This window comes from Camponotus vicinus, unplaced genomic scaffold (genome assembly GCF_025532165.1).
Source record: "Camponotus vicinus isolate PSW18456_S1 unplaced genomic scaffold, iyCamVici1.0 SCAF_4, whole genome shotgun sequence".
Classification (NCBI taxonomy): Eukaryota; Metazoa; Arthropoda; class Insecta; order Hymenoptera; family Formicidae; genus Camponotus; species Camponotus vicinus.
In genome coordinates this window covers 5,601,247-5,624,905 of record NW_028141976.1, presented here as the reverse complement: position 1 = coordinate 5,624,905, position 23,659 = coordinate 5,601,247, and the positions used below count along the sequence as shown (strand labels likewise).

General features: G+C 35.9%; 1 protein-coding gene across 2 annotated transcripts in view; it reads left to right on the top strand.

The window, feature by feature from the left end:
* Hr38 (Hormone receptor-like in 38) overlaps positions 1-23,659 on the top strand; it is a 60,683-nt gene that overhangs the window by 31,481 nt on the left and 5,543 nt on the right. For both annotated transcript variants that reach the window (XM_083097960.1, XM_083097959.1), the window contains exons 2-6: positions 18,250-18,491; positions 21,362-21,603; positions 21,794-22,285; positions 22,692-23,022; positions 23,262-23,570. In XM_083097960.1, coding sequence (XP_082954086.1) covers positions 18,250-18,491; positions 21,362-21,603; positions 21,794-22,285; positions 22,692-23,022; positions 23,262-23,570 — 1,616 coding nt within the window. The remainder of the gene's footprint in view (positions 1-18,249; positions 18,492-21,361; positions 21,604-21,793; positions 22,286-22,691; positions 23,023-23,261; positions 23,571-23,659) is intronic.

Genomic DNA, 23,659 nt, shown 5'->3' with positions numbered 1-23,659 from the left:
ATCTCGTGATTAAGCCATGCCATTTGTGGATTTTTCTACTTGCGGCAAAAGTGCCGTACCTCAATGAACGCGAAATTTTACGAGAAATATCCATTTCACACGATTGAACGATTGAATTGATCGCTCTAATGAACTACATATACACGGAAATCAGTAAGATTGATGATGGTCGCATCAAGTCGCAATTAGTTGTACGATTCGACGAGTTATGTTTCAATTTAAAAAAGTAGCTTCTTAATAAATTGATCAATGTGTTATAATTTGTTAATATTTGTATTATTATATCAGTGTATCATTGCTTGTAATGCAAATGATGCTACGCAAAGCTGAAAAGATAAGAAAACAAAATATTTTCGTGTACTGCGAAATTTATCGATTTCTCTCAATGGCCGTCATCTCGACCATAAATCACTGCAGGAAGAAAGCTTAATTTTTATTTATTAATTCTATTTTTCTTGCCTCGCGATTTCATACACGTTGATCGCATGTAGGGCGTTCGCCTACGTATCCACGAAAGGGAAGAGGACGGGAATGAGAGACAAATGAACGTATATGACATAACATGGTTGTGTGTAGAGCTACAAGAGGTCCGGCTTGTGAAAATTAATCACTCTCATAAATTTAAAACTTACAGGGCTTCCTCGGAGGCGATTCCAAAAGCCGCGCGATTGCTTGGCCGCGAGCCCTATGATATTATTCATTGTCGAATCGTCTGCAAAATTAACAAGGAAGGAAAGTACACAGAAACGCCGGCGGTCCCTTGTGAATCTGTCGAAAGCGCGCGAGCGAGAAACAGACGGTGATTATCGAATCGAGGAACGAGACGCGCGTGTAAAAAAAAGATTGAAAAGAATTACGACGCGCTTATTAAGCGGAGGAGTGCATTAAGGAGAAAATGATGGGTTGAAAGAGAATCGATCGCCACGATTTGTTAAGAGCGTGCTAATTGTCGAGAAAGAAAAAAGGCAATCTTACGCCCGATCTTTCGAGCTAGATCGGCAACTGGTATCTATCTTCTGAGAAAAATGAAAGTTCGGTGCACGTGGTTTCGGCTTATTAAGCAACAGAAATCGTAAAAAGTGAAAATTTGGGGATATGAAAGCCTAGAGATAGATTGTCTTGTCTTGCCACATAATCTGATAATCGGAGAAAGTCGAAATTCAAAAGATTCGGGAATTTCTGATTTTAATTTTCGTGAATTAATGTTGTATTTGCAGTTTTGTTTTTTTTTCTCTAAACGCTACTATTTATCATATCTCAGACGGATAAACTTTTGGACAAGCTTCCTTTTTTAAAGCTATTCATTAAAGTTTAATTATTTTAGTACAAACAGTTTTGTATTAAGAGAAATATATTTCTTTCTCCAAGAAAGTCAAGATAGTGCGCAGTAAAGGAGTTGCTATTAAACTTGCTTTGAAGTCCAATAAAATCAATATTTCACGTGGTTTTTTTACACTTTACGCACGTCTATTTGCGTGTTATATGCATATTTATTTACGTGCAACAGAATAAACGCTCGTGGAAAAGAGTGAGAAGATGAAACAATGAGAAATGGCCTATCGTGAGTTATCGATTTATAAAAAATAAGAAAAAGACACGTGCTTCGTACATCTGTAAGAAAGCATCAATGGATCATTTATCGCTAAATTTATCAATTTTATCTCCGGCGTTGGCAAATAATTGTTGATACAATAATAATGAAAAAAAAATTATAGTTTGTTTTTTCTTTATTTTTGTCTTACCTTATTTATTGTCGAAAAATAACAAAATTTTTCAAATGCATAATTAATACAAAAACGTAAGCCCGTATAAGACACGGACATTAGTTGATGCGTATTGTGAGTTATTTGCTTAAATGGTTAAGACATATTGCAAATTGCTTGTGGAATCACAATCATGGTTGTTGGAATCTTACACGGCAAGCGGTTTCTCGCCACGGGCGGTATAGAAAGCTGGATGGGATTAGGGTACCTGTTACGATATCTGCGCGCGATTACATCTACCTGTCCGTCCGTTGACTTCCGCCACGTGAATTCGCCCACGTTACGTCTCGCGTCGTGCGAAGGAGAGCCGGTTCGGTCGCGAAACGAACCCGGTAAGCGGTCAATGTAAACTCTTCCGAGTTAAGCGAACTATGGTGGAGTGCATACAAGTGCGATCTAACAAGAATTAAATATTGACTTATGGAATTAGATAACAGCTTCTTGAATATGCAAAGTACATTTATACATATAATAGTCCTGGTACTCGAACATGCTCGTTCGACACCCAATAAAAGCTCGTTACTGTTCCCTACTTGATTCAACAAGTCGATGACTGGCGCTTAATAGGGTTAGTCGACGTGATACGAGATCTACAAATGGACGAGAAAACACGATCGTAAGAAGGAACATCGTTATACTTGTGCCTTTCTCGAATCCTTCTATCTCTATAGAGCTGTCCGAGATCGTAAACTGGTAGCATCGATTGTCACTCAACGATTAAGCGATCAACGATAGATTACAGGGTCCGGTTTCTGTCGTTGCCTTATCGGTACATTAAAATCGCTGCTCGCATTTTTGCAGAATCATTTTACTATAATTTATCCATATATATATATATATATATATATATATATATATATATATATATATGTATATATACGTATATGTATGTGTGTGTGTATGTGTTATGTATCTGTGATTTAATAACATACTTTAATATATTGTAACAAAATTTTACTCTCTCTTTTTTGGAGCAATTATTTTTAAATATGATAATATGATGTGATGCAATATTTAATTTTTATAATTTATTATTCTTCTGCAATTTAGCAAAAATATAACATTTTGCAGAATTGACAAAATCTGAGTAACCAAATTCACACACATACACACACATTTATTTTTTAACCCATACATGCTTAATGCATAACTAAATTTGTAACCATGCTTCAAAACAAAGTGTTAATCTTTACGAGAAATTTAAAAGAGGCTCAGAGGATATATATATATATATATATATATATATATATATATATATATATATATATGTGTGTGTGTGTGTGTGTGTGTGCTAATTATAATATAAATGTCATTGTATATATCACATTTCGTTAACATGTTGACATGAATATTCAGGAGCGTTTTCCGCAACGGAATCGAACGAACTACATACATAAAAGGTCCAATCTCGACTTTCATCCGGGAGAGTTAATCGGTCGAGCCATCGGACGTTAACCGATCGGGGCCTGCATTGCCAGGTTGCACGTCGATGCCGACGATGTGGGAAATCCCGGCGCGAATTTTTCCTGGCCCGACGCGTACACTTTGGCCCATAGTGACCCTATTAGTCGGTGGTTATCTTTTCCCATGATGTCCCGCGTAGACGACGTAGACGACCCCAGCTAAAATCCTTTCTCCTCCGAGCGACGTCGCCGTGTCGAGGTGCATCTCACACGAGATGCAGCGATCCCGCGCTCCGTTCTCTACGGCTTACGAGGTGCCGGGTACGTATATTCGCACGTGTACTCTAAGTACGTGTACGTTTATGGTTTCTTATGTGCAAGCCGGGAACTTGAGTGCGTTCCCCTCGCGGAAGCTCCTTTATTGGTAGCTTCTCGTTGCTCGTTAACTATGCAACGCGGAAAGCGCACTTAGATGCCAAATGCATACGACGTTCCCTTTCTCTTTCTTTCTCTCTTTTTTTTTCTCTTTTTCTTTTTCATAGCGATACTTATTGGCGATAGTGCAATTTTCTATTTAGGGTATAGCATTCATATTATTGCCGCGATCGGTAATTATTACGCTTGTATTAAAAGACGCGTTCTTCTGAATCAAGAGGTTCATCTTGACATTTTATTATTTTGCGAATTTTGCAAATTATAAAATTGAATCTTTTTGTTTCAAGAGAGATTTATGTTTTAAGATTTATTGTTTATTTATATGTTATAGAATTTATTGTTTTAAGATTCGACTTATCATTAATATTTTAAAGATATTCTTTATTATTCTTAACAAGCATATCCTTTCTGTTTAAGAATTATTTTACACATTCATTTTGATGCTTTTGAAAAAAATGTTCCTTTTCCTAGAAAAGTAGGAATAATATTATGATGAGAAAAAACTTGCACATATAAATAATATTTTAATCACAATATTAGATTAAGCAGATCTTGTGTTTAAATTATTTAAAATTTATTAAATTAAAAAATATATATAATTAATATAATGTAATGAAGAAATTACAATTCTATAATTAACAAGAGTTATTTAAATTGTATTATTATTGACAAGAACTTTAACAATCATGTCACATTACCGAGTACTTTATTCAGCGACGATTAACGAGGCACATAATAGTTTTTACGAGCGCTCCATTCACGAATTCCTCTCGCGGATAGCGTACTTGAGTAATCGTAAATAATAACAGCGTGCCATGAATAATCGGACTCGAGCGAATGCGCGCCGCTCGCTCGAAATTCCGCGGATGCTCGACCTTTCCTACAACAACTACGACTGCGAGCTACGAGAAATACGCGCGAAATATTGAGAATACCTTCGTTTTTTATCGAGGTAATAGCCGTGAATAATTAATGTCCAACGAGAGTGTTGACTGCGCCCGCGATTTACGATCGCACGATTCGATAGATGGACCAACGATAAACATCTTCTCTCGGTGCGAAGACGCTTTTTCACGAGGACGTTACATGGATGCTCGCTCGAATCCATCAATCCACTGCCAACCATGTGTCGCGATACGCGGGTGTGATGCACCCGACGATGCAGTCGTGTAACAGTCCGTTCTCGATAATTCATGGCACGATCCGGAACTTCGTCGCTGTCACGATAAACACTCACGATAAACGTGTGTACCAAAAAACGCGGGAAAGTGTCTTGGAGATTCAGAGTGATTGATAAATGTTATTAGGCCGCGAGGAAGAATCATCGCGATGTGTAACATCGTTAATGATTTTGCTCCGTGTATTCTCAGCACGATGAAAAATAAGCCTTAAATTTCGCCGAAGTAAAATGACCGGAATTCATTAATTCATTAATTTATCATCTTCTTCTCTTATTCGTTTTTACTTCAAAAGTTAAAGCTTACACGAAGTTTATACGAATTTTACGATTATAACCGGTAACTTTCTCAAGTCTGATACATGGTGCGCTTTCATAACACACGTCCGGGGAGAAGAGAGATAAGAGTAATTTCTATCTCTCCTGCGTCTATGAAAAATTATTCACAAATCCGCCGTGAGACGTACATCAGACGATGCGAAGTAAATTTCGTTCCCTCGTCAATTTCGATGAAAGTACACGTCGTCTGCTTGGTGTCTTACGATATCTCTCGCCTTCCTGCTGAGAGTGAGAGGATGAGCAACCGGTGCCACGTGCTGAACGACGGGGAAAGGAGGACCAGTCCTGACGAAAACATATATGCATATACGAGTGTCGTAGTAGAGTCTTTTCTGATGTAACGACTTTTCAATTTTAAATCGACAATCTTTGACAGATACAACCTGTCGTGTTTTTTTTTTACAACAGGTTGTCCTTGAATATTGTCATTCTTTTCGATATTTTTTTCCAAAATAAATCATTATCGACAACATTTCTATAAAAATCGACTGACTAGCGACAATGTATAATTTTCGATCATATAGATAACTCACTATTTATAACTACATCGCGCTTATATCACTGCAATTTAACTTGAGAATTTCACACTGACGTTGAAATGTTTACAAAAAAAATCGTATAATTATTTATTTGGTAAACTTTTTTCTTCAATTCTGTCTGTTTTTGAATTCACTCGCCAACCATATGGTTACGCGAGAAATGAGAGATTTAATTGAGAAAAAAATGTAATCCCCGCGAACTGGCCGGATCACTTTTCGTCTGGCGCAACGAGAGGATCATTCGCTCGGCGCAAGAGAAGATTCGATCGCGGAAAGGAGTGCGCATCCTATGAAACGCACACGGAATGATTATGCAAGACGTTCGGCAAGGCAGGTTCGACTGGTCTTAATTACGTTCGAGCTGCCCGACGACTTCGAAACTAGTCGGTTTGGCCGCCGGATTCTGGAAAAAAACGAGCGACGGACGAGAGGGGAAATAGAAGGGAGGAAAATTTTAATTAATTATCTAATACTGGCACGTGTTCGCGCGAATTACTGGTCTTTAAAAGTCCTCACGCGTGTATAACGGCAGATATTCGAGTCGAAGAAATGACCTAGTCGTTTGAAATATGTGGTTGTTACGGACGCGGTAATTTAACGAAATTCGTACTTGACATAAAATATTATTTGCAAATTTATGGGACGCGCGATACTGATCTTGATGCGTAAAATAATTTGAAAGTTGCAATCATATCTCACATATATATCGTTCTCATAGCTATTACTTTGTATTATAATCATACTATTTATTTGCTCTCTAATGTAATGTAATTGGATAACATGATTTAAGATTAAGTGACTGGTACATTTGTCTGCAATTTATAACGATCGATTCGATCAGTTTTCTCATCACATAAATTGCGTCAGTAAAGTGCGGAAAACTATTGACAGGAGAAGCTGTTAACGAAACCCTAATCATTCTTTATTACATGACAAATCAATAAATATATAGTTGTTCGTATTCTATTTCAATACTGTTTAATTTAATTGCATGATTTTTATTAATTTTTCTTATATTTTTGCTTTAAGAATTAAGTACGCTTTTTGCAACCTTTTACTTTAACTTTTAAAAAAACATACAACTGCTTATTGCATATAATTGCATATCACACAAGAGATTTTACTAACAAAAAGCTCGCATAACGAGATATAAATATCTCTGGATTTTCGAAAAAAAGAATAATCGCGCTGATTGATCGCTATTTAGATCTATGCACAACCATCAATATATATTGATCATTAACCAACCAATATATATTGATCATTAATAACTTGCAATTTGTTCACAGTTCAATACTGTTATGAGATTTATGTTTTGCACTTTGTATAAAATAACGCAACGCAACTTTCACCATGTCGAACGAGAATATATATTTTTTTTATCGAACAATATAAAGTCCATTCTTTTATAACAAAAATTTAATACAAATTTACAGCCTAAAAAGTCGCAAATTTTTTCGTCACCATTAAATGTTTCTATAATTAATCATTTTTTAAAGACTTTAATTTAAATTAATAAAATGTAATTTATTTACGTGATTTATTTAGAATCTAAAAAATTTTAAATTTGTAAAAATCTAATCTAATACAATCTAATAGCTCTAATTTACAAAACTTAATAAATCTGTTGTTATTAAACTTATCTCTGGAACAAAAATAATTTTAATACCGTACATAAGCAAAAGTGCGAGCATATTTTGTCATTATTGGAAATAAATAAAGAAGATTACAGAAAATTATTGTAAAGCAACTCTATTTTAGAAAGAGACTGCTTTAGTAAGAAACGCGACACATGTGTCATTTTCCGGAAACCATAGTAATTCGCAGGCAACGGAGACCTCGATGCCCGTCGAGAAACTCCACCATCGTTCTCGGTGCCGAAAGAGGTTTGGTGAATCAATATATGAGACCGTCAAGCACGCATGCGAGCATCGAGACGTGGGTGGAACTATTTCTCACGGCCATCTTGCGTTACGCGCCATTCTTTCCGGCATGTGCATTCTGTAACTATTTCTTTTTTTCCCTCTACACAATTGTTTAAACTCATTTTATATACATTTTATATACATTTAATATTTGAGTACAATATTATAAAGCGCATATTTAAAAAAACGCCATTTTCTATCTTTTAAATCAATATAAATTTGCATTTGTAAGCTAAAAATTTTTTTATTAACAAATATTACAGAATGTTAAAAAATTTCTCGTGTTTATATGAAAAATGTACACATAAATATATGCAAAATATGCCAAAATTGAATTATTTATAATTTATAATCTTTAAAAAATTTTTTATATAATAGAAAGCTTTTTTGAGTCTCTGATATTGAAACTTTGAAATATATGCACTTTGTTTTAATAGGAATTTCTCATCTATAGCTTCTCTTTCGATATTTTCTATTTGTCTCCTGTTCGTTTATAAAATCTAATCTCGCAATTTTGTACTGGAAATCTATAGTTACAGTAACTAAGTAGATTTCTATTTGCTTACTCTTTCATCCGCGGAATGTGCGCGATTAGTTATTATGCAAGATACAAAAATCTACATCGTCTTTTCCTATGAATGTTATTTTTCAATTCCACGTGAGAAAAATATGTATTTACGAGAAACTATAGTTAAATATAGTAGATTTCACATATGCATTAAGTTATAATTACATAATTGTAATATTTTTGGCATGGAACAATAAGAGTCTAATTAGACGAGACTCGCGCGAAATTTTATTATTACAAGTTTGATTGATCGATTATCTGGAAATTCCGTATTAAGCGGATTCGTATATGGAAGTATATGGAATCGTGCGAATGAGCAAGTGGCATAAAATTACATAAACGTGCGTCGAAATTAATGGATAACTAAACTGGCAAATCGCAGAGAAAGTCAATCTATAATGTCGCAGTACTTGCTAATAATATATAACGAAGAGTTTCGATATGTTGCTCGTCTCGTATACGGAAATCAGACCGCGAAACGCCCGAGAGTGATATCCGACAAAAACGCTCGCTCGAACGTTATTATCGAGACACCCTGTATAGCGATCCGAGCGAAAGTCCGCCGGTAAATCTCTCACGATGGAAAATCTCCTGACGTACACACGACACCGATATTCGGCCGGCGATAAATCGCCGATGAACCGTGAACGCGAAAGAGTGAGTCCGGCGAGTTCGGGGCGTAAATCACGCGCGGCCTGGAGAGAAAAAACGATTGCCGTAATCGCACGCTTAGAATTTTACAGCCGCGGTTGGAATTAGGAGTAGACGATCGTAAATCCGCGCGGATGATCCTCGTTCGAACGAAGATTCATGATCCATCGAAAAAAATTCTTTCCCCTCCAGCAAGTTAGTTTAACTCGAGCTATTAGAGTTTTTATATGCTAGTGTGCTCCTTTAAAAGTATTTAAAGAGATATGATAATTTTTGATCACTCCGTAAAATGATCCGGACAGATGTATATAATTAATTATTATACCGTTGATCGAGATGTGTTAAAGGTTATTTATCGTAAAAATATTTTTATTGTCCTCTCTTTTATTCTTGCAATATAAAAATTAAATTATGTAGCAGAAATTAATGTTTAAATAATGGATTTTAATTTTTTATATATTTATATGCAATCTCTAAAATGTTATCTGCAGATAAATTAAGAAAGATATTATTTACAAAGATACATTACATATATTATTTTTACAAAGATATATTAATAAAAATACATAAATATTAAAAAATAATTACAGTAATATAAATAAAGGATATCTGAAAAAAATGTGATGAGAAAATTCAAAGAAATTAGCAAAACTGTCTGACCATATACGCTTCACGATCCATTTCTACTTGTCTCTCCGTGAATATCTATGCTAGTAAATAGCAAAATTCTTTAGCGAACGATGACGAGAAACAACAACGAATGAGGAAGATGATGACGGTGATCTGTCGTAACCCCTCCGCGGCGTATCCATAAATCTTCGGTTTTACACAGCAACATTTATAACGCTTGCTCGCGGCATAATCCAAATAGTCCATTGAGCATTGCATTCCCTCCCTCCTTCTCTACTGCTGATGCACCCCGAGACTGCAGGCGAACCACGCGGACGCAGCTGCACCCACGAGACTCCTATCTATCGTCGTGTCGTTCCCTTCTCCTTCGTCCTCGTGTCCTCCCTTCCTACGCTTCGCGGCGCCTCGCGAAAGAACACATATACGTACACACACACGTACATGTACATGTGCACACTGCGCAAAACGGAGAGCAAAGGAGAGTGCTCTATGCCGACCGGAGCTAAGCCGGTCTCACGGTAGTTCTTCGGGGTCAGGGGGCGATATATCTACCTACCTATCGGGCTGGTGCTCGAGCCTGCGTGTCGCAAGCACCTCTCCATATCCTTCTCCCATCCTCCTCGCTTTTCTCTTTCTGCCTCTCTCTCTCTCTCTCTCTTTCTCTCTCTCTCTCTTTCCCTTTTTCCCTCTCGTTATCTCCTTCTTTTTTTTTCTCCTACTCGATCCTCTTCTTTCACCTCCACCGACACATCGCACTCTAACTTGGCGCGCGCAACCGAGGAAAATCGCGGCAACAACTCGTGCGGATAGAATGCACTGTCGAAAGATAATGATAATCCGAGAAATAAACGCACAAAGATCATTGCAAAGATGATTTCATTATTAAGTTATAGTTCTGCGAATGGAATTTTTAATTGCACAGAAAGAACTTTGATATCTTCATATAAATTTGTATGGCAGTTTCGCATTTTCAATGCTAAAGATGCGGAATCATATGTACATATAAAGATGTATTTATGGAAATTAATGCGTCAGCAAGGCTTTAGATTGTCGTACTTCTCAAGATACTAATTGAAGGAATATCATGTAATCAAAACCTATTATATTAATTATAATTTCAAAGACGTAGAGACGTATATGTAGGAAATGTGTAAATGATTAAATTAACTATGAGCAACGACTAAGAAGCTCTCTATGCCACCCATTATATTTAGAATTGAACGCTATGTATATATAAACAGCAGTAATAGGATCTACGATGGTATTACGTGGGCTACGGATTCCTGGTGGATCTTCGGATTTCTCGAATAAATTGTGTCTCAAATAATAACCAGTGATAAAAGCAACAAGCTTGTGTAAGCTGTCATCCTTACTTCTTTGGAGAAATGATGAATCATGCGCGAAATTATCGAATATACACGATATTTCAAAACTGTATAATTTATCTTTATAGGTCTTTTTTAATTTTAAATAAATTTTTAGTTGATATCAAGAATGGTTATCATATGCCAATTCTGAATTTTATATATTAAATGTCCTCATATTTAAATTCCAAAGCTATTAAATTAACATTTATTCACAATTAAAAGAAAAATAAAGTTTTATTGTTTCATTCCTGAAGTTGAAAAAATCTCTGTAATTTTAAAAAATCTTTTGATTTTTTATTGTACATAATTTTAGGATCATTCAAGTATTTTTGTCATTTGATCTGTTTTGACATCTTTATTAAGGAAAAATCAATTTCAAATGTAGAAACCTGCACATGAAAGATAGTTCGATAAATCTATCCCCGTATTTCACATATTAGCTCGCGGCGATAACGCGCATTAATATTAATCTTCTGTTAAATTTAATTAAAGTGAAAGTAGCCTGATATCGGATACTCGGACGATGATCTGACCGATGCAATATCTGGATACTTTCAAAATAACAAATAAATATAAATAAAGGAAAGGATTGGCACATCTATTTAATTGATGTCCTGATAACGTACGCTTATAAACTACATGTAATGTAATTCGGACGTGCGCGCAAGATTTATGCAAATGCAGCGGGGTTCGAGAGCGCGGCATGATGCCTCATGGAATTGAATTATTATCGTTAGTATGATTGATCTATCAAGATTATTACAGCTGGCATAAGCTTGGTGATTTGCTGCAATTATCATTCTATCAATCTGCAATCGGATTTATACTTTATTGGTTTATCATTTATCATCAATCGCGTTAATTATAGATTGTTTTGACTCAACGGTATTAATATTAACAATTCTATAACACAGATTTTTCAGTGAAAATTAAGACTGTTTCGATCGTCTCATACTGTCGCATAAAGAATGAAAATGTGCTATTTGTAAATGATAATTACGATTCTATTGCACAATTTAATTGGCGAATATTTCTTTATCCTGTCATAACACAATTACATAATTTATTTATTCTTGATGTTAAGGTATCAATTTTAAAATTTTGTAAAATGTACAAAGATATGTTTGAGAGAGAATTATTGCATTTTAGAGGAAAATATAAATAATAGCGCAGCGCGTCGTCGGTGATATTTCTTTATCTTGTTATGATACCATTACATAATTTACTTATTCTTGATATTAAAGTATTAACATCAAAATTTTGTAAAATATGCTCGAGAGGGAGAGATGAGTTATTGCATTTTATACAGAAATGAATAAGCGCGGCGCGTCGTCGTTGATTTTTTGCATATTGCCACGCATTTGAGCGCGAGATATGTAACTGCGCAAAGGAGCCACACACACACACACACACACACATATATATATATATATATATATATATATATATATATATATATATAATATTTTATCTTGACTCTCTCTGTACTCTCTCTCTTTCTCTCTTTTTCTTCTGCGCCACGATCGTGTCGCCGCGATCAATGGTCTCATCTCGTATGCGGGCACACCTAACGTTCCGCCGCGATGCGTGCGCGAGCGTGCGTGAGAGAAAGCGGGATTCGATATCACACACGCGGCACATAAGATAATCGCGACCGCGAGGATTCTCGATTTAAGGCCCCATCGCACTCGCGCCCACACGACAGAGGCCCCGCGGACCTCTCCGCCGCGTGCCAGATGCCAGACGATCATAATTAACCCTTTCACTGCTATAAGTAAAAGACACCGTCTGCTTTCTGCTACTTTGCATTCAGTCTTGTGATTCCTATTCCTTACGAAATTATGATTGAATTGACCGAGAGTCTTCCGATATCGAGTAAACTCGTAATTTATGTGCTTCGAAAAATGAAACTTTTGTATTCGAGAATATTGCGACAAATCATTTTGCAATTGAATGGCTTTTATATAAAATATTTAAGACCAGGCTTATATAGCCTATATTTTTGGCAGAAGGATTGAAGAAATAAATTTATAAAATTATATTCAATGGAAAATATCGATATATATATATAACTCATAAAATGATAAAAAATATTTATCCTTGTATTAATATAATTCTTTTGAGATAGAAAGTAAAGGATTATTATTTATATTAATAATACCCGAGATAAAAGAATGAGATAAGATGGCCATATTTAGGAGCTACATAAACTTACATTATTATAATATACATCGTGGAATACGTATGGTGTTAAAATAAAAGCAAGATATTATACGAATGCATCGATATTACTACGCGAGTAGATTATAAATTCAATAAATTTTTACTGCAACCAGATACTTATATTATAGTGATTGCATCGTGACGATTGAAACAAGAACGTATATTCTTCACTCGAATATTTTTTTAATGGATGCACAGCGGCCGAGAACTAATCGTTATTGACGGAAAACCGATTATGATCTTCGAAGCGTGTAAGCTCATATGTAGAATTGCCCGGATGATTTGCATAATGGATGAATCTCTCGGGAGTTACTTGGTAATCAGCTATACAATATAGCCTTTCTCTCCGCCGTGTAACATACAACTCTTAAGACGCGCTCGTACGCTCGCGCTCAGATCTCAGAAATAATCCGCTCCACGGTAATTTACTAGTTATGGCAACTAGAATCATACTAAGGATGAAATTATATCCCCGTAGAGCCACGTAAGCGCAAAACAAAATTACAGCTACGGTCCTCGTAGCAGCGGCCGATCCCCTCATTTAGCAATCTCCAACAATATAGTTTCTCTATCTCCCTCATCCCCTATCTTTCCCGCCTTCCTATTCTCTTTCTCTCTCTCTCTCTCTCTCTCTCTCTCTCTCTTTCTTTCTCCTCTTTGCGATATTACAAAACACGGATATAATTTCGTGCTATAACTAAGATTCATCTAAATCTAAACACACATGTAGAATATGTGTTTACGTGTCCCTCTTCCATCCGCGGCCAATTGGAGAAAGTTTAATGCTCGACTCAATGATGTGACTTAAATGGCATTATAAATAAATGTTTTGATTGTTTTTTATCGAACATAGGTGCTATAGGTATCTTTAGAAAAAGAAAAAAAGAAAGAGGGAGAGGGAGAAAGAGACGCGCGAGAAATGCACATACATCATTTCTTATGTGCGCATTAAAGTCACCGGGGCGTCTTGTAGCATCGCGTGACTACATCTTATTCCAGGAATGCGGCTGCAATATATTGCAACGGTTTTTGTTCTGCTTGCAATTAGCATATATTCAAAAGTTGATTTATAGATTATACGACATAATATAATATAATTAATTTAGAGATTTTATTATGTATATATTTTCAAATCAGTCAGGTTAAAACACGAAAATTCGTCAAGAGAATTCAATTATTATTTCATTAATTATGAAAGAATATTGTCTCATTTCTGATTATCATCAGAATATAAATTCTAATTTTTGTATCAGTCCTTTGTACCTTATATAAGTATATTTTCTACTTTCACGAGAGTAATACTGAATTTCTTTATTCTATCCGCGGTTGGAGAGGAGCCTATGTGTCAAATATGATTTATTATTATCACGATAATATATTCATTTCATTTCGATCATATATCATGCGTGAGACAACGCGACAACCACTTTCCTCCGTGTCTTCGTTTTTTCATTACATGATGTAAGAAAAATAGAGACATAAGGAGGAGAAACCGGCAAATAGATAAAAAAGCGGAAGGAAGAAAAAGAAAGAGAGAAAAAGAGAGAAAGAGAGAGAGAGATGAGCAAAAGATCTACGAAGGAAGAAGCCAAGCAAAGAGAACAAACGGACGTGGACCAGCTTGCACGTGGTGGCACGTGCAGGGGCGTGGTTCGTGGGAGGGCCGTGCACACGAGACTGCTGCAATTCACTTGGCACACGGCTGTTTGGCTAACATAAGCCCTACTCTTTTCTCTCGACCGTTCGCTACCCTACTCTGCCACTGCGCGTTATCTTACTTATAGCGCTGCCGCCGCATCGTCCCCCTGTTCTTCTGCATTGTTTACGCGCGCTATGCATCTCAGGTGTACTCTCTCTCAAGAGAGAAAGAGAAAGAAAGCGAGAGAGAGAGAAAAAGAGAGAGAGAGAGAGCGAGAGAGAGTCGAGAAGGGTTGGACGGGGTGAAATGTTATCCCTTAACAATATGATGAAAGTTTAAGTAAATCTTTATGCGGAATCTATGATTAAAAATTTTAAAAGAATTTATTAATCTATTTTTCGTGTGTTATATTTATTATATGAATTTTTTGGATGAGCTTATAGAGATACATTATATTTAATTTCGTAAAGTTAACAGCTCTTAAAAAATTAATTGGTAATTGATTTAAAATTTTTTACTTCGTATCTTTTCATGCAGAACTGCGTTAGTGTAATATTATAATTCTCTAACAAAATATTATTATATTATACATTATATATTTTCGAGTTTTTTAATAATTACAATTATTTATATTCGAATTATATTCAGCGCATCTCTTACGATACACTTACTTCTATCACATTTTTCACAGATGAGATTACGCGTTAATTGCATATTTTGCTCATATAATCTTAAATTACGAATTTTATATCTTCTCCGGGCTATTAAGTGCACATAAAAATAATCGCGAACGAGGTTCACAACGGTATTCACCCATAATTAACTATAACATGCTATCAGTTGACGTTTTCTTCGACTAATTTATTATATGGCGATAACAACATGTATTTTATAGCGGCAAAAGCATATTTACCACTGCATCTTTTACTTCTGAACGCATTACTATCAAGAGTCGGCAGGTAGTTCCGTTAATTGCATCAGATCGGTATTTACGATGCAATTAGTAATTGAGCATACCTGACATCTCTTTGAATCAATCGACTTGCTTTATTTTTCACCGACAGAAATTCTATTGGATATAATTAAAATTTATCCTTAACGCATTTTTCTTACATATCTATTTCCTAGTAATAACAAATGCATGCTACATATGAATATATATGCATTTTTATTTTATAAATTATATTTTATATGCATTTTATAAATGATTTCATAATTGTAGAAAGTTAAATTAAAAGAGAAAGCTCTATTTTTTCATTAAATATTTTTAAAACGAAAGAACAATTCATTGAAAGATGCACACAATTCTGAAAATTTATATTTATAGTGACACGCATTTGTCTTACGATAATCGCACATTTTCATCTCGCACGAACCTCAGAATAATTAACAGCAATTTCCGAATCAAACATAATCGACGCGCTTTATCGGTCGCGGAAGACGTTGATTTTTTTGTCCGTCTTATGACAATATCGCGAATAATAATAAGCCTGTTCCCTCCTCTCACGCGGATAATAAATATTTCGCCAGCCGATCCATTGTGCTTAATCGTCACTTCTTCCACGCGTACAACACACCCCTTCCCAGATCGATCGATGTCACGGTGAAATCACTTAGGACCGACGCTTCGCGATCAGCGGGAGGTCTCCGGAGTGCGATCGTGAAATTAAATCGAATGCGACTTCGGTGCCCGTGACTATCGATGAATGGCATCTCCATGGGCGATGCGCCGGGACGCCTGCATCCGGCTGTCATTGTATCACATTACTCGCATATTCGATTCTCTATCAATTCGATAAATCATCGACGTCCTCGCGGGCCCCTCTCCTATAGTTTCTTACAATTAGGTGAATGGTTTAAGAAAAAAGTAAGAGAATATTCACATTTCAATTTAATGTAATTAAATATGAAGTATCTATGGATTTTCTCCAAATCCATTGAATAAAATATATTAGTAATCGTTCACTATCTAAATAAATATTTGTAAACTTATTATATTAATTTTTAAAATTTTTAATTAAATTTGAACAGAATTGCACAAAAATTGTATTACTTTACAGAAAAATTATTTCTTTTGTGATTAAATTTTGATATTTTCTTCAGAAACGAATTCTCTTCTTCCTCTCTAATCCTTTAATTGTAACAATTTTTTTAATTACTTTAAATTATGCGGAAAAAGCTGTGACGAGACTTCCTAGTACCGATGGTCGTCACAAAAACGTGGTTGCTGGCATGAGAATGTCTGCCCCTTGGTCGTCAGGGGATAATATCGTATAATAATAATCGAAAAGGGGGCTGAGGTGCGTGGTTGTTTGTATAGAACGGGGTGGTAGTATTTTAAATGCCAATGATTTCATGTCTCCCCGGGGTGTACGCGGATACCCTATATAGGACGATCCGGAGGCGTTCAAGTGCTCAGTCGACGATGGGAATCCATCGTTTAGTAAGATTCACCGTAGGTTTCTTAAGCCGCGTATAGTGGAAGTGATTTCGGAAATTTCTCTCACTTGCAATTGATTAATTTTACTCTGATTAATCATTAAAAGAATTAGCACATTGTAATAAAAATTTGTTAGCCATAATTGTAAAATTTTCTCGGTCACAGAGTGTTCTGCAGATATGATTGCCATGGATGACGGATATTCTCAGTATCGTAGATATTGTACGTACTTTTCAAGCATTTAACTTACCATTTTTTCAAAAATTTATAAATGTAATTATGTGTTTCAATATCGATAATAATATTATATGTTTATATTAAAATATATCATATAACTGTTTTCTCTTAAATAACACTTATGCTTTCATTGCAATTTGAATATCTAATCTTGTCATTAATGTAATAATAATGTAAATATATAAAAATAATAGAAAATGTAATCATACAGGAAAAAATATTTTATGAATCACGTTTAATGTTGCACAAAATATTTTTTTTTTATTATAATAAAGAGTTGACTTCAACATAGAAATTTAAAGTCAGAGGATAACCACGTTGTTAATGACACCGGAAATACAGTGTATAACGATAGAAAGCTAAAAATCAATATTAGCCGCGTTCTTGCGATTGAGAAAGTATTCCGTTGCAGCTTCTCGTATCGCTTGAAATTGACATGACAGAAAGAAGTTTTTTTTTACCGAGAAACGAGGTTGCGATCCATTTTTGTCTTCTCACGTATAATGAATGATGTTATTCCATTTGACGACAGGAAGCGCATACATTATTCAACCGGTATTTAAAGTTTGTTATTAGAGGAATATGCATTATAATATTATATATTTTGTATTCTGCATATTTAAATGGAAACAATTGTCAATAGATAGTTAATACTGATATTAATAAAAATAATAAAAATTGAGAAAATCGTTTTTTGATCAAATTTTACTGTATTTTCTAAATATTAAATAGAACAATCTGCTCAATAATATACATATATTATCTTCTACTCTAAACAATTTCTCTCTTTATATTTATCATTTTATTATTTTGTACTTTTATAAAAATGTGTCTTCTTCATCTCTAAACTCAAATAATCTATTGTCTAATATAACAATATAATAACCTGAGGACCATCGTCTGGGTGTTGCAGGGCAACTGCATTCGCCGAACGGCGATAGCGACAACAGCAACGGTAGCCAGCGTGCGGTGGCTGTTACTCGCAGCGAGGTAGAGCAGCAGCAACAGCAACAGCAACAGTCACATCGCCAACGGCAGCAGCAACGTCAGGCGACCGCTACCGTTCCGGTTCTCGCCTGCACTAATCAATCATCTATAACTACACCCACGACCGCCTTCACGGTGGCATCAAGCATGCTTCTTTTGCAAACACAGGTTAGTTATTTTTTTTTATTATTATATGATACATCTCAGCGATTATTTGTTTCACGAAATTCGTACTAAATTTATTAAAAATTCAAAAATTGAAAAAGATAAGAAAAATGAAGATGGAATAATCAAGAGCAAAATAATTGACAGCAAAGTTAAACGACATTCTGAATATAGTCTATACCACAAGTCTCGCAGCAGTTGTATCAGATTGGTTGAGCCTTCGTGTTTGCATGTCGACATGACGCAACGTATAAGTTGTAATTTTACGTAATATTCGTCCGTGTAAACGCTCATATCTCTCATCTCATCTCATTTCTCATAAATAATGCCGAGAAGGTTTTACGAGAAATATGGATATATAATATTTCAAACTAAGAAAGTAAATTCGTGCAAACAGCGTATCGCGTATTAAGTAATTTACAGTTGATTAAAAAAGTAGATTTTTATTATTGGCCTATCGTTTTTCCATTTAATTTAACAAATTTCTATATTTTTAGCGTTAAATAATTCAAGGTTATTTAAATTTAGTATTTTATTTAATAAGATCGACTTTATATAATTTAGGAAAATAACTTTAGAAATTTCTTCAAAAATGATATTTAGTTGTAATATTTATTGATCTTCTTTTCTAAAATCTTCCACTTCTTCAGCATTTTGTGTGCTATTTTCCTCTCTTTAATTTCCTTATCATACGATTCTCTCTTATCGGAATAAAGCAGTTACATTATCAAGCGACAATCGCACGGTATATATTAGTATTACAAGATATTGCCATCCACCGTCTTTCCCGAACTTGCCTTTGCGCGATCAGGTTGAAATTATCGCGTCACGATTCGATAGTTAATCTAATTCTTATCGAGCTCTCGGAATCCCACGATTCCGTTTGACATCAATATAACAAGATTCTTCCATATTCCCGTCATCTCGCTTATCATGCACAATTTACGTCCCATATATCTGTTCTGTCTGTTTCTCACTTCCTCTCTTCTTTCTCCATTTCTTCTTGCCTACTCCGTTTCGATCTCAGCTTTCTTCTTCATGCTGAATGAAATGACATTGCAGTCAATTAATGACTAAAATAGGAATGTGCCGCGAAATTAGCGGGCCAGTACCATAGACATTGTCTCGATGATTTAACGAGAAGAAATAAAAAGGGTGGAGGAGGAGGGGCGCTTTTAGGAGCCGTTTAGCAGGACATTTATTCATGGTCTGGAAAGACAAGGCTTCGATCGCCGGTTCTCGAGGGAGCGATGAGCGAAATGTCAGCCCGAAGCGGAACCGGCACTTGCAAATTGAATATCCACCCTCCTCGATCATCCCCCTCGATCATCCTTCTCCTCGTGGTGTTATCCTTCGGCCTACTCCCTACCGCAAAATACCTTGCTATCATGATTCTCGTTTTTCATCCTCGGATTTTAATACATGGGGACATTTCTTCAGAACCCAAATTTTTATTAATAATAATGTGGATTTCTTTCAATTAAATTTTAATCTCCGAAGAAGATGACTATTATTTGACTGGCGAATATATCACTGGGGAAATGTGTGGATATCATAAAAATATTTTTTTATTAAATATCTTCTCCTCTTTCCTCTTTTTAATATTAACTTGTAAGAGTTGGACAGATATTTTAGATTGAACTATTTATTTCCGACGTTTATATTTTTATCGCAACTGATTGAAGGTATATTAATTTTAAAATCCAGTAAATCTGTTTCACAAGAGGAAAAGAAAGTATCATTGCGCGATCGCGCAAATCTCTCCGAGCAGATCAAAGAGTAATAAATCTCCATCGTTAATTTTGAAAGTTAGGCGAGCAAGTTTATCGTTTAGATATTTTACGGCCGATTGGGTAACTCTCTTATTACAATATCTTGTAATACGTACAGTTTCTTGTCGAATTACAAAATGTATCAACGTCGTTTATTCTCATCCCATTGCCGCGGGAATATTTAACCAGGCTGCTATAGTGTTTTACCGTCTATCGACTATCGACTATCAATGATTGAATCAGGAGGGGAAAGGGAGCGAGAAAGAGAGAGAAAGAAAGAGGCTCTAAGCCTCTATCGAACGCCAGCTTATAGACAACACGCGATACGAGCTTGGCTTGTCCAATCCTCTCTCGAACATCCTCACTGCGCACCTCGATTGTACATCAATGTCTCGCCGCCGTGGCTCGCAATTGTGCTCGAGCAATGTTTCTGTCTTGCAGTTGGGTGCTTCGATTTGTCGTTCGCACCGCTTTCCGGACCGTGATAACTCCGCCGAAGGAAAAAAAACATCGGCGTTTAAAATTAATAATCGATTTTCGTTCATTCGGTATGTAATTAGAAAACAAAAGATTCGCAAAATTCATATCGGTATGGTGTTCAAATTGACTCACGTCATTTATACGACGCAGGTATTTTTTATTTATATTCATTTCGTTTCTTCTTTTATTCCCAATTTTCTATATATTTAATATTTTGTAATATTTATCGCATCTTTTATCAAACTTTTTGTGTAATATAAATTTTTATTAAGAAATTGTTACTGATATCTTATCGAATTAAATATTTATTGTTAATGTTTTTTTACTATATGTTTGTATGTGAAATTTGTTTATAATTATAATTATATTAATTATAATTATATAAACTTGTTAATTATAATTATACTTGTATGATTAATTTAAATTTAATTTTATAAGTTATTATATATTATATATTATATATTATTATATACGCGAATATATTTGCTCCTTTTATTTTCTTAATATTTACAAAATTACTTTTATGATATCTTATATTTTTTCATGTTTTTTATTTATTATATAGATTCTGTTATCATATAATTATGACATTACTTATAGATGTGTGATTTTTTGTTGCAGAGCTCCTTCGGATGTAGCAGTTTCGCAGAATTGCTGAGTGGTCCTTATTCAGACCCTGCGGATGCCGGAAGCTTGCCTGAGGAGCTGGATCCCTTTCCGGAGTTGCAGCTCGGAAATCCGCAAGGCGTATCTTCGGTCGATGAGTCTGCTCAGTCTCACCAAAGTGTACACCATCAACAGCCATCGCAACCACCACCACCACCACCACCTCTCCCCGAGGACATCCAAACCGAGTCTCTTAGGTATGCAATTTTCCATATCCATTTTCATATTTTTAACATTGATAATCTTAATTTTTACAAGAGTTCTTTCCAACTAATATAACGAGAAAACTATTTATATTATATCATTAATATTATCAAAATAATTTGAATAATAGAACTTTATGATCACGGAATCTATATAAAATGCGATATATATTTTTGTTCGCAGTCCTACACCCTTGCCGAGCTTCCAGGAGACCTATACAGTGCAGCGATATACCAGACAGGAACTCCAGAGTCTTGGCATCAAGATGGATGATGAATGTTACGATACCCCAGTATATCCTTGCACCACCACTCACTATCCGACTGAATTCCCGGCTACAGTATCCTATCACCAGCAGCAACAGCCGCAGCAGCAGCATCCTCATCATCATCCGTCGCACCATCAACAACAGGCTCCGCATCATCATCAAAGTTACTTTCCTACGGAATCGGCGCCCACTCCGGCAACGGCAGTCGTTCCACCCTCGAATCATCGACAGGATCCATCTTATGGTGTGGCTGTCACCGTGCCTATGGTTTACGGGGCACCGTCAGCCATCGTCACCACTCCCGTAGCTCCTACTGATCTCTGTCCCAATGTCGACGCTAACGTTGTAATTGGCACCACTAGGTCGCGAAGGCCGTCGCTGCCTACTCAGAGATCAGAGTCGGCAAGGTAAGATTCTCCACGAAATAATTATAATAAATAACTTCACGTCTCATTACTCCTCGTTTAAATTAACATTTTAATGTGAAAGAAATGAGACTCTTTCACACATTACTTTAATTAAAAATTATATTATTGTTAGTCATAATTTTAATTGTCGAATCAAATATATTTAAAGAATCCGGAGCAAATGTATTTAATATATTTATAATTAAATTTTAAAATAAAAAAATATATTTTCAAATTTATACGACAGATTCTTTACTATTCTATTGTAAATATTGGAAAACATTTTCGCTACTGCCGATCATATGACACGTTTCACGAGGACACGAGACGCGACAGTTTTCGGAGAATCCCTGTTCTGATTAGCGACGGGTTATAGATCAATGCGCGTCCTGTATCGTGTTAACAGTAGTGGGAGCACCGAGTCTCCGAAGCCGCGCGGCAGCGGTGGCACCGCGGGCTCCACCGTCAGTTCGCCGTCACCCGGAAGCGGTACCAGTGGAGAACGCGCGCCCCCGAGCCCGAGTCAGCTCTGCGCTGTGTGCGGCGACACCGCGGCCTGTCAACATTATGGCGTGCGTACATGCGAGGGTTGCAAGGGCTTCTTCAAGAGGACCGTGCAGAAGGGCTCCAAGTACGTGTGCTTGGCCGACAAAGCCTGTCCGGTGGACAAGCGCCGACGAAATCGCTGCCAGTTCTGCCGGTTCCAGAAGTGCCTGATGGTCGGCATGGTCAAGGAGGTAAGTAATGACGCTGCGTTGCACGAAATAATTGTGAAAAATGTCTTTTTCTCAAATCTATCAATTTATATTGAGTTTAAAAATAAGTGTGATAAAGTAATAAATTCTCGCAATGATTAATTCAATTAGTTTTGCCAAAGTTACTTCTGAGATTTAAAGCCTACTTTGAAAGATAGTGAGAAAAATTGTCACAAACGGATAAATAGAATTAATAATTGTATTATTTAATTGTTGTTCAGGTTGTTAGAACAGATTCTCTGAAAGGTCGGCGAGGCAGATTGCCTTCAAAGCCCAAGTCACCGCAGGAATCTCCACCGAGTCCACCAGTTTCCTTGATTACGGCTCTGGTTCGTGCGCATTTGGATACAACGCCGGACAAGGCGAGTCTCGATTACTCGCAATACCAACCACCGAGACCGGGCGACCCCCCGATGACCGAAGCCGAGAAGATTCAACAATTCTACAATCTGTTGACTACCTCGATCGACGTCATTCGTAACTTTGCCGATAAAATCCCCGGATTTACGGATCTAGTGAAGGAAGATCAGGTGAGTGATCACTTATAAGATAATTCAATGATAAATAAGATAACTCAAGGAGACATAAAAAAACTTTAGAGAATTTAAAAATTGATAGT